This window comes from Melanostigma gelatinosum (genome assembly GCF_949748355.1).
Source record: "Melanostigma gelatinosum genome assembly, chromosome: 21".
Lineage (NCBI taxonomy): Eukaryota > Metazoa > Chordata > Actinopteri > Perciformes > Zoarcidae > Melanostigma > Melanostigma gelatinosum.
In genome coordinates, this window is record NC_136654.1 from 6,018,056 (window position 1) to 6,030,325 (window position 12,270).

A 12,270-nucleotide genomic window follows, 5' to 3' on the forward strand; every position below is an offset into this window, starting at 1 on the left:
TCATGGGTTTAACATACATGATATCAATGTATTGAGTAGCTATTATTTATAGTACTGTATTTGTTGTACATAATCATAACAGACTGTTTTCACACAAGGAACTTTGACATTACGTTGCAGAAAAAAACAAGTGTAATTAATAATATCAATGAGGGCTGGTTTTCAATAAAGTGTTCAAGTTGAAGGGCCGTGGTATTATGTATAGCCTACTGGTTTATTGGGTGGGCTTACTGAAACACCTAAATGGAACAGAGCCATCATTAATGTCATTAGTGGCAGCTCTGAATTTCTGCTGTAAGATTTTGACATTTTGGTGAACAATGCTTATAGGCGCGTATACATATTACATGCTCCCAAAATAAGTCTGTTAATAAACGGATAATGGGAGAACAAATGATTAATTTTTGCTATTTTTTGTGCAATGCATGATTGCGTTGTCTTCGCCTTGCAACCAACTCCAGAGAGCACAACATATTCCAAAAATAATCAATTATGTACCGTGCACTATATCTACACAGTACAGCTGAGCCTCATACAGTGATCTGTAAATCCAGCCCAGTTCTGGATGTACAGTTTCTGACGTCATTCTTTCCTATACATTCTATTGTATTCTTGTAAAACTGAGTCTGTGTACAGGTTGCTCAAATGGCAATTACAGGGTAATGGTAATGTAATGGTAATTGCTAAAACTGTCTGCAAACTCACTCTTTTAAAAGATACGTTACCTCTTCAAAAGTTACAAAGTTTCACGTTAACCTACGTTCATGCTGATTTCGATTGAGGTCACTGTCATGATGGTATTTATTCAGTGGGTGATGACAACTGTTCAACACTAAATATAAAAGTTAAGATTGTTGCTGTTAACCCTCGTTATTCATCTCTTCAACGTGTTGCTATTGCTGCACACACAGGGGGCGCCAAGGCTTCCAGAGAGAGTGAACAAGTGACATGTATGATGCATGAAAACATACTTAGGACACACCTGTGGCATGTGAATGAAAAGAATGACACACGCGAACAACACAAACTCATTTAATATTAAATGTTTTTATTTTTGTATCTTTTTTTTTGTCGTTTTCTTTTTCTTTTTTTTCCAAAGTCGCTTGATAATCTTGACAAAATTGCAACATACTCCATAATCTCAAACTGACGGTGTGTCCGTTGCTGTTCCAGATTAGCTGTGGAGGGAAAAGTTGTGCGCTGTTGTGGACAGTCCTTAATGATGAAAGCAGCTTTGACCGTACAAATAAAAAGAACACATGAAACGACTCGGAGAGACTCCACACATGTCGTAACGTTGCAGGGTCAGGGTAAGTGTCTCTCTGCACAAGTCCTGGTCTGCCAAACAAAAAAAACGAGTGACTGAAGAAAAATTCAGGGCTCAGTAGCAGAAGTGTGTGTGTGTGCATCTGTGGAGGGTTGGGGGGGGGGGGGGTGCAGCACAGGACATAGAACAGGCCAAGCACACAAAATGATTCCTTCCTGAGACATTGGCGTGTGTACAGTAACGATGGTCTAGCTGAAACGTGTGTGTTGACGGTGAAGGCGTTTTGGCATAAAGTGAGTCACAGGGTGCGAGGTTGCTCTGGATCCGGCAAAAAAAAAGTCACATATTCGTTTCTACCACAGGTTGCCAGGGGGGGGGGGGGGGGGGGGGGGTTGTGAGGACTTAGTTGACAGACATCACATTGGGACCTTCACTTGCCTTGACGACTGACGAGAGCAGAGGCAACACGACAATCTAGCCTTTTCCCATCCACGACAGATTATTGATCCACTCAGAGACTTCTGAGAATCCCGTGTGTTTATACAGTGTGTATGTACACCTTTCTTCACATTTTAATTCTCTTTGAGGCGGAGCGGCTGTGGCTCACTTGAACCTGGCGGGCTACGAGTGTGGCGAGTCTGGCTCACCGTTTTTCCAGAAACACCATCTCTTTCTGATAACATGGCCCCAAAAAAAGCTATGCCCCGACTGGAGTGCTACTTTGTCATTCTACTGTATGTAAAAACACGTTTTAAAAGGTGAAGGGGGGGGGGGGGTTGAAATTGTCTGTGAAAGCCACATTCTGAACAGCCAGTGATTGGTTAAGGGTCTGTCCAGTATTTAGTAGGACACAAAACATGAAAGAACTTCCTTCCGTAAAATGTGCTCAAAATGTATTTTCTTGCATCACAAACCTAGAAACAAAACACATAGATGGTATTCTTTAAAAAAAATAATAATAATCAGGTGAAGCCTAAAACTCTTCATAGTTTTACAGAAATGAATAAAGCTTATATACACAAACTCAAAGGCTACTTAAAATACACCTTAATAATGAATCTTCATTAATTTGATTTCTTGAAAGGACCTGTGACCATATCATACAACCAAGTTCATACAATCATTTTATTCCATCATCTTGGAAGCAAAAAAAAAAAGAAAACAGAAAAAAAGAAAACAAATCCAACCTGGAATAGTGGGTGATATTCATTGCGACTTGTTTTCTGTGCACATTTGTGTGTGTGTGTGTGTGTGTGTCCTTGTTTGTGTGTGTAGTCTGGAGAGAAATGTCAACATCTTTTGCTTTTCGTGAATTGGAATAATGTACAAATGTGATCAAACTGAAAGGTCTCTCTCAATACTCTCGATGGGTATGAAAAGATTCAAACGGTGGAGGAATACAACAATTTCTAATCTCAGAAAACATGTCCTCATTTCAACCTGCCATTCTGTTCTGGACATGGCAATCACAATAGTTCCTTAACTTTCTATATATATTTATATATCTTTTGTACGAAATCTGTTTTTTTTTAAGTTGGAAAAAGAGAAAAGACCCAGAGTCCTTTGAGGAGGGGGGGGGGGGGGGGGGGGGTCTTTTGACAAGTCCAAGCTTGCAGTCTGCCTCAGAGTACAACAAAAGAAAAGTGTCTGGTGTTTGTCAAGTCCAGCCTGTATGCATTGTCCCTTGATCATATATTTGTCCACGATGCCCCGCCCACTCTCAGTTCCAATCGAAACTGGTCACCACTGCATCCCAGATTTGTTTTCCATTCGTCTTTTTTGGGGAGAAGGTGGAGAAAGGAGGTGCAGCAGTGGAGGGGGAGAGCGGAGGGAGACGCGGGAGGAGTAATCAGCAGTGTTTACGGTGTGGTCTCTCAGAGGCATACTGTTGCCCCGGCCTGCCCCGGCCTCACCTCCCCTCACACCAGGAAGGTGCTCCACAGTGAGGGGAAGCAGATCAGGAGGTGGGGGACTTGTGTCGTGAGAGAGGAGGAGGTTGGGTCTGCTGGTCTCCTGAGTTCAGCAGTCAGGGGCAAGGCCCCCCCCCCATCCCCCCCTCCATGGCCCCCTCCTCTTTAGAACGCCGAGGGAGGACATAGAGGGCATCGTGAGGAATAATAAAAAGGGTCACTTTTTCACACACAGGGCGATTGTGTGGCCGGACTGCTTTGGGCAGAGCTCGGGGACAGACTCGGGCTGCAGCTGCCCGGGGGGACACCACTGGGCCGGCCGCCTGCGGCACCGCTTTCCAGGCCCTCCGAGTTCTCCAGCATCTCCTGGATGAGAGGGGGCATGGAGCCGGGGATCTCCATCTTCAGGGTGATGACGCGCTCAGCTCCTGCAGGGAGAGCGAGAGAGAGAGAGAACGTAAGCTACCATAGATCTGACAAAATACATTTTAGGTATTCATTCATTCTCTTAAACACAATATTAATATGGCATGAGCAATCATTTAATCAACTACTCTTTTAGCATTCTTCACAGATAAACACTTAGTGACTCGTGAGCGCCACAGACCTTTAGCGCTAATGCTTCTCAGATCGGTGATCTTCATCAGCATCTTGGGGAACATGTGCGGTTTGTGGGGCCTCCTCCTCCTCACGTAAATCTTCAGCGCCTCCAGGAGGGGCTCCTGCAGGACGTCCACCTTCTCTGCCTGTTCCAAGTCCTGACGATCTGCGGAGAAACACACAGAAACAAATGTGTCAGTGATCTACTGCTGTCATACTCACAGTCCGCCACTAGGTGGTGCTCAATGAAAGAGCCCAGCAGAGCCACCCTACTGTGATTTCTTATCGTTTCATTAAAGCTATGTTCTGGAATTTCAATCGGCAAAGAGAATGTTGGGTAAGTTTCGAGGTGACTTGCCTCCACACAGCAAACAGATGGCGCTGAGCAGCCCCGTCTCCGCATCGTCCATCTCCAGAGGAAGGAGCTGGTTGGCAAAGGCGAAAACCAGGTCGGTAAGGGGACCGAAGCCGGCGTTGTGCATCTGGGTTCGGTTTAGCGTGAGTCCATCTGAGAAAGTCATGGTGTCTTGCTCCGGTGTATAGCGTGTACAGATCCGGAGTATCTGGTGACGGCGGAGACAGAACGGAGACATTGGTTAGAAATGTGAACCAGTCTTCTCCTTTATCAGTTCAGTACAATTCTGTGGAGAAAAAAAAAATATATATATATATGGCGGGCTTCTGTTCTTACCAGGATGTCCAGACAGGCGGATTTGAGCAGAGTGATCTGGTCAGCGATGGTGAGCGTTGTGAAACCGGGCAGCTGCTTAGCAAACTCCACCGTCTTGATGATGCACTTGGTGGAGAGTTCGCTGAACTTGTCCCAGAGGTCTACGTCCAAAGACACACGTCGTTCTGAGCTGTTAGTCTGGAAGGAGGGGGAGAGGTGAGCAACATTTTTTTTTTTTAGATATTTCCAGATGAATACAATGAGTGCAGGTGAAAATAAACAGCAGCTCACAAAAGGTGAACAAATGCACGAGATGCACAGATCGGCGGTGCCATGCTACTAACCGTAGTGTATTTGCCCAGCTGGCAGAGAGACGGGAACGTTTCTTTGTGGGCCTTGCGAACCCGGTCGATCATCCGCTCTGTTTCAGGACTAAGCACGTAGCTCTCTGTGCACTCCTGTTTCTTCTCATCCTTTTTCTTCTTATTCCGGTCATTCCTTACTGCTACAGGGATGAAACGAGAGAGGCAGAAGAAAAGATTACTGTTTGTGTTAAAAACAACATCAAAACAATGACAAACTTAAGCTTTACACAGGCTTATTTTACAAACTTTTCACCATCTTAAATAGAGTTTTCCTACTCCTATCTCAGCTACATTTTTAGAAACTCGCTGTAGAAACCAAACTTGTACGGCCTTCATCAATTCAATCTGTACATATTGCTTGAGAACGTGTTGCAACATGCTCCCTCGGCATGAAAGGATGCTCCGTCTGCAGCAAACAGCAGCAGCGACCGCAGCGTCCCTTCTCTTATCCTACGCTGCAAGATAAATGTTGTGAGACGGCTCCACGGCCGTGGTAATGGAGGGGAGGAAAGGAAAAAAACCTTGAAATAATCCAATGTGCTTTCCCTCTGGGCGATCTGGCTGAGAATAGTGTGCTCACCCCAAATGATAAAAAACACCAGGCGGGGTGTTTAGCATTGGAATCCCATTACAGGGTCCATCCATTTCTCCCATCCAGACTGGGGTGCAGTTTAGCTATGACTGGGCTGTGTGTGTGTGTTGAGGGTGGGGGTGGGGGTGGGTGAGACGGGGTGCGAGTTGATAAATAGTGGTGGGGGATGGAGCCATCCATAAGGCTGACGAATTGCCACAGCTTTCATTAGGGGACCCGGCTAATCTAATAACATAATATGACAAATATCCTGCCTCTAATGGTTTTAAAAGGGCTCGGCTGCTCAGCCCATACCGGAGAAAAACCTTCCAGCTTTCTCTCTTTCACGTCTCTCTCTCTCTCTCTCTTGGTTGTACAATGCACAACTCTTATTCCTCCTCTCATTTCATTCTCACTATCTCCCCTTTCCAAAATTGTATTTCTTGCGCTTTAAATCATCCCACTTTCCTCGTCATCTCAATCAGCTCTCGCAATCTCTGCCTCCCCTCCAGGTACCTGAATTTCGCCCCAAGCAAGCTGACCTAAGATCAGATTTTCCTTGTCTTAATCCTAACCTTGACCATTAAGGGTGAGAGCGCTCGGGCTGATGGGAGATCAGTGTCTGTGACAGAAGGGGCATGGCCCGGGGGCCAGGGCGGGATGCACTACCCGGTCGCTGCTGCTCATCCATCAGCCCGCAGACAGGCCTCCCTGCCTGGGAGAACATGGAGGGAAGGAGGAAGGAGGGGGCTGGAAGTCTGATGCTGCACAATGTTATTGCTAAGCGCTGCTCGGCACAACAAGGAATGAAGAAGACCCTGCTGTGCAGACAGTGCACGGCACTTCTTGCCAGCGTTTTATTGGTTCTCATAGGGTGGACTAGTGCAGTCACCAAAACACATGTGGATCCCCCATAAAATACAATATGTTATGATGTTAATAAAAGCAAGCAAAAGCTTCCCACCTCCATTTACGTCTGTGAGCTAATTATGTCTTAATTAGAGAGGGAACACCCTCTTAAGCAACCACCGGCTTTTGAGGCCAGCTACATAAAAGCGTAGTAAAGTGCCGAAACATATTTGGGCCGGCCTGGCTCGCGGCGCTGATTGGAGGGTCTGTGTGCCGCCTGCCAGGAGGGGAGGGGTGGAGGGGCCGCAACGCAGTCGATGTCCAATTAATTCACAAATAAAAGTGGGGCATCCCCAGCGCCCAGACATTACCCGCGCTGACAAATTGGCAGCACAATCATAAGCCGCACAACACAATTTAATGAAGTCATTAAAGAACTATTAGGCACGACTGACGATCTGTCATGGCGAATTGCCACATGCAATAACACTTTGTGGGGGGGGGGGGGGGGGGGGGGGCACTGCAGCGGGGGAGCTAAAATGAAAGAAGAAATACTGTCTTGCATTTATTTTTTTATTGTGTGTGTGTGTGTGTGTGCGTGCGCGCGTGGACACAAACGTGCATTTGATGTTTGTGTGCGTGCCAACTTCAAGCGATGCATCTTTCTCGAAATGCATTATGAGAATACGAATGCTAATGGCGGAACTTGCATCCTGGATTGTTTGCGGTTCCGTGTTCATTGCATAAAAAATGATTTACAGGAGCCGGTGTGTAACGTGTACAGAATACTGTGACAGCACGCACACACACACACACACACACACACACACACACACACACACACATCACTCAATCATTTGTTCTCATCGTGGATTTCAGCTGCAGTGTGCAGTTAATGGACAATTTCTGTTGGTGCCTCGGTGTGTGTGTGTGTTTGTATACAAGACAGAGAGAGGTGGGCAGACAGGGATAATTCGTGTGAGGAAAATTAAAGCGCTGGCAGCTCGTCCATCACACAGATTAAATTCAATGGAAAGATAAAAATGTCAATGCCCCCCCTCCCCCTCCCCCGCTCCTCGTAGCGCAGAGCCACCGTCGACAGTGATGAAACTTTCTCCCTCTCCCTGTCCTCCAGCCTCTCTCTCACCCCCCCCACCACCCGTCTGCGCTCTCTCTCTCAACACTAGATTCTCACTCACACACTGACTTCAATACTCTTTCCTCTCACAGCCTTCATCTTTCTCTCCTGTCCTGCCTTTCTGGCTGATGTTATCCTCCCGTTCTCCATCATCCTTTGCCTCATCTTATTTTACTTTTATTACCTTTTTCTATCGCTGAATAACACCTTCCTCGAGGAACATGTGGGCGATAGCTTTGTGAGGGGGAGGGGATGATAAAGGGAGGGAGGTGACTGGTCGGAACTCACCAACATAAATAGCAGTTTTCGAGGATTGTGCAGCTGAACCAGAAACTAAAAAAAAAGATGTAAAATGGAGAAGCGTCAGTTGTGGGAATAAAGTTACTTCCACTCATTCACATTTGTTTTATCTGGTTAATTAAATAAAACGGTTAGCAAAGTCAACTCTCTACCTCTTATCAAAATGTACATATTTCTATAAACTGTCAGCATTACAAGCAAAGAGTGATTTTTACCTTCTCAAATAGTATAGAAAATATATTTTAGAGGCCTGACGAGGTAAAACCAGTTATAACAAAAGAACATAATAAGGGAAATGTTATGTTTTATGCTGCAGAATTGTATGAACCCCATGTTGGGAATCACTGAAATAGGTCGAAGGGCAACGTATGTGTAGTAACATTTCAACGTCTTAATATGATCGCGGACATTTTCTTTCATGATTTATTGCACGTTAATTAGAGAGACACCAATACCATTTTAATAATAAATAATTCAGTACATGTCAAGCCTGATGCTGCCTTACACATGAAAGAATGATCCTGGTCTCTTCCACACAGTGAGGCACACAGCTTATTGATTCAACAGTATCGGCCGACACCTAAAGCCCGAGACCTGAATCCCCAACGTTAACCTTCATTTTGACCAGAAGTCTCGGTCTTCCTTAACCACACACGGTCAGGTTGATGATAACGTGGCGCCAGGCTTACAGGCGTTTCCCTTGTAATCCTCCACTTGCTCCTAAACCCCCCCCTCCCCCCCTCTCCCTGACGCGATCTTGCTTGGCATTGCCACCTGGCAGCGGGCCTGGCTCTGTCGTCTGGAGCTGTCTGCCGACAGACACAAGGTCACCCGGACGTCCCCCCCGGTGCTAGCAGGGGGTCCACCTTCTGTGAGTGTGTGTGTGTGTGTGACAGAGAGTGTATGGTGTGTAAGTGGAGCTGTCCGAGCTCATTCCTGTTCATATCGGTTTGTGTTTGTCACCTTGCATGTGCATAATTGGATAGTGTGTGCGTGACATTACGCGCAAGCATGCATTTTCGTGTGTGCGTGTTCTCGCGCGCGCGCGCGTGTGTGTGTGTGTGTGTGTGGGAGAGAGGCGGCGAGACTCCCTGCTGGCTCCCAGATGGCCGGCCTCTCCTTCCTCACCAGTCCAGACCAGTTCCTCTCTCCAAAGTCACCGCTGAGGACACAGGGCGAGCGATCGGTGCACAAAATGACCGCAGTCACAAAAAGGCATTGCTGTCAAACCAAATGCGGCCGAGCAAGGGTGCCTCCAAATCCACCCGAGAATAAAAAATGTCGAGCCTCCATTCCAGTCAAAAACCATTTTAGCGGTTTTGACTTGTTCAGTACTCGTTATTCACCACTAGATGGCTCTCTAACTCCAGCAGATGCTCCTGCTGTGTGCCTGTGTGTGTGTGTGTGTGTCTGTGTCTAAAAGAGCTGGCTGCTGTGATCCTTCTAACCATGATTAACGGCCCCATTCAAAAGGTAAGGAGCTCAGAGGATGACTTCTTTTACTGTAAGCCACAGTGCTGAGGCATAGGGAGTGCTCCCTGCACTCGCTGTACCAGGAAGATGAGGTAAATAGCGCTGGGAAGACAGAAGGGATGGTGGAGTGAGCTTAAACAAGCCTGTGAGAGGAGGAGAGCTGCTACACTCTCCGTCTGCATCGTGCTTATTCACAATAAATGTTCTATTACGAAGCATTTATCAGCGTTCACGACTACAAACGTGTCCCCTACACATTCTGGCAATGTGTAAAATGATAGCAAGTGTGTGTCTTTGTGTATAGCAGTGTATGAAAACCCTGCTGGCCTCTGAGTTCTCTGCGGTCACACCTCTTCCAATTACTTTATCAAGTCTGACTGCCTGCGCGTGTGTGTGTGTGTGTGTGTGTGTGTGTGTGTGTGTGTGTGTGTGTGTGTTCACACAGCCCCCGGGGTGCAATGATGGGAGCAGACGCCTGCTCTTTCACTCTCGGCAGGTGAGAACATATTCATCACAGAGTCCTGCCAAGGCTGTCGACACCCCGACTGTTATTGCCAGTCTGCATCACGGCTGCCCTTTGTCTCGCTCTTACAGTGGATGTTCTCTTCGAAAAAAATAAATAAAAAAATCAACTAAAAGCATCAATGTGTGAGGAATTAATCATAACCGCTTTGATTTCACAGGATTTTCTGAGAAAAATGACAAAAAAAACCCGACAGGATGCGGTCTCCGCCCAGTGCAGCAAATAAATGAAGTGCAACAGTCACACTTGAGTCACCTCCAAAAGACGATGTGTGTGCGCATGAATAATGAACGCTGCTCGTGGAACAAATGCGGCGGCTTCCGACGTCCTGCAGTGGTAACAACCATGCCGACCCCTCTGGGATTTAACAACCACGACGAGGTCCGTGCTCGACCCCGGAGAGCCTTGTGGGAGGGGCAGGGAGTTGCGGGTAACAGCTTCTATACTCACACTCCTTGGACATCCCGACTTCCAGGCACTTCTGCAGCCGACAGTACTGGCAGCGGTTGCGGGTGACTTTGTTGATGATGCAGTTCTTCTCTCGGTGACAAGTGTACACCATGTTCTTCTGGATGCTTCTCCGGAAGAAGCCCTGCGTGGCAGAAAGACAGAGCGATAATGAAGAGAGAGAGAGGAGTGGGATGGCTGCCAAAAGGGTGAGGGATACAGGACTATCTCAGCAAACAGAGCAGCAAATAGCGAAATTACTTGGCAATTAAGAGTTGTGCTGCTGGCTGTTCCCCGGTTATTTATCCACATTACTGCTTTTATTGTGTTCTTTTGTTGCTTTGTGCAAACTCTCGCCTCATGTTCACCGTGTCCCTGTTCATCCGGTCCCAACAACAAAAGAACTTAACTTACTTGCAGGGTTAAAGAATGAAATAAAAAAGGCACAGGGTTACTGGGTGCCATAGAACCGTGGCCTAGTTTACACAGCCAGAAATAAGCAATTCTAGATCCAGGCCAAGCGTGTATTATATGAGAGAGAGAGAGAGCGAGAGAGAGAGAGAGAGCGAGAGCGAGACAGAGCGAGAGAGAGAGAGAGAGAACATAGGCTGAACACAGTGTTGTGTAAGAACAAAGAAGGAATCCCTTAATTTGCCTTTTTAGTCCAACTAGATCAAAGAAAATACATTTATAAATCTAGTCCATGCGCTTCAGGTTGAGGATGAATCATAATGAGCTCATCTTCGGTCACTGAGCTAGAACGAGAGGTCTTTGGGGAGGCCGACTATGTTTTGATTGCATAAAAGCAAGACGTAGAAACGGAGCAACGTATCTCTCCCGGATAGATAAGATGATTGGCATCACCACTGATATTCTTCTTAATACCGCGCAACTCCGATGAAATCCTTGTTGACCTCACATCGTCAAACCTCTGTCTGGATTTCAAACAAGGCCTCGCATCTGCTTTTCAAGCAGCCGTCACATAACGCGTTTTTAACGATAAAAGAAAACCTTATCAAAGTCCTGCTTTTCATGCACCATGGTACACCAGGTCTGTACCTCCCACAGACTCATGTGCGTCTCCCGACAGAGCGGCGAGGCCTGAACAAACAACAAAGTGGAGAGAACAACAAGGCTTGTAGTTCGACGTTGATTCCCGCTGCTGACGCTGGGGGATAAGTCCGTGGTCTTTGTGTGTGTTTCTACGTGTGCGTGTATCACGTGCCCTTTGATCCGACGGTGCCCTGACCCTGACCCCGGTGTCACAGGAGGATCGACATACTCCCTCCTCTCACCACGAGGCCCAGGTGCCCCCTGGCAGCGCCTCCCGATTGGTTGTTGCTGCCGGCTCGTGGGCTCACTCGATTGTTCCTGCCCCTCCCCCCCCCTCTCCGGAGTCATTGCTTCCTGCTGCCCTTAAGCCTCTTTTTGTATCACCGCTTAATCCACCCGGCGACAAGAGCCCTCAGCGGGCCTGTCAGCCACCCTGCAGCGCTTAGAGGAGATGAGAGGGGTGAGAAAGAGGAGTGAATGGCCACAGCGCACACTGGATCGCATCAGTCATGTGCTCTTGACTTCGTGGCTGTCCGCCCAGTGTGCGTTATGAGCCCCATGCACTCATGAGTGTGTCGGTGCTTTCTACTTTGCATGTGTGTGTGAGGAAATGCTTTATTAAAGAGGGAAGCAGGGGGTGGGGGAGTTCACAGGGAAGCACAGGAATCCTCTCTTACGTGACTTTCACACTGTGCCCAGATTAAGAGTGCGTTCCCAGCCTCCCACTGCGTCCGTGCATGTGCATGTGTGCGTGTGCCCGCGCCTCTATTACGCAGCTCTACTGCTACAGCCTCCACATTAGGAGAGACGGATGCTTGGGGGAGAGGAGACATTCTTGCTAGAAGCGGCGGTTGGGGACTTTGGAAAAAGCAGCAGATACCAAGGAGAGATTCGCCTGCCGCGCACTGCCGTGCCTCCAAGACAAAAACATAAACATGAGGGGGCGTGCATGCATATTTAATGTTAAAGTATTCATATCTGGAGGGGGGAAAATAAGTGGAATGGCGGTGAGCGCGTGCGGGCGGTAGAACGTCAACAACAAACGAATGAGCCGCCTCCAAGAAGCCGAGCTCACCATCTCCCTCCTGCTTCCTCTGTTCGCCA

The 12,270-nt window shown here is 47.4% G+C and overlaps 1 protein-coding gene across 7 annotated transcripts in view; it reads right to left on the reverse strand.

Moving 5' to 3' along the window:
* Nucleotides 1–1,179: 1,179 nt before the first annotated feature.
* raraa (retinoic acid receptor, alpha a) overlaps nucleotides 1,180–12,270 on the reverse strand; it is a 128,572-nt gene continuing 117,481 nt past the window's right edge. For 5 of the 7 annotated variants that reach the window (XM_079293443.1, XM_079293441.1, XM_079293442.1 and 2 more), the window contains 7 exons: nucleotides 10,117–10,258; nucleotides 7,659–7,703; nucleotides 4,792–4,952; nucleotides 4,469–4,645; nucleotides 4,136–4,340; nucleotides 3,785–3,943; nucleotides 1,180–3,605 (listed from right to left, as the gene is read on the reverse strand). In XM_079293443.1, the coding sequence (XP_079149569.1) occupies nucleotides 3,403–3,605; nucleotides 3,785–3,943; nucleotides 4,136–4,340; nucleotides 4,469–4,645; nucleotides 4,792–4,952; nucleotides 7,659–7,703; nucleotides 10,117–10,258 (1,092 nt within the window). In that variant the 3' untranslated portion in view covers nucleotides 1,180–3,402. The remainder of the gene's footprint in view (nucleotides 3,606–3,784; nucleotides 3,944–4,135; nucleotides 4,341–4,468; nucleotides 4,646–4,791; nucleotides 4,953–7,658; nucleotides 7,704–10,116; nucleotides 10,259–12,270) is intronic. The other 2 variants (XM_079293445.1, XM_079293444.1) reach the window with 1 other exon arrangement.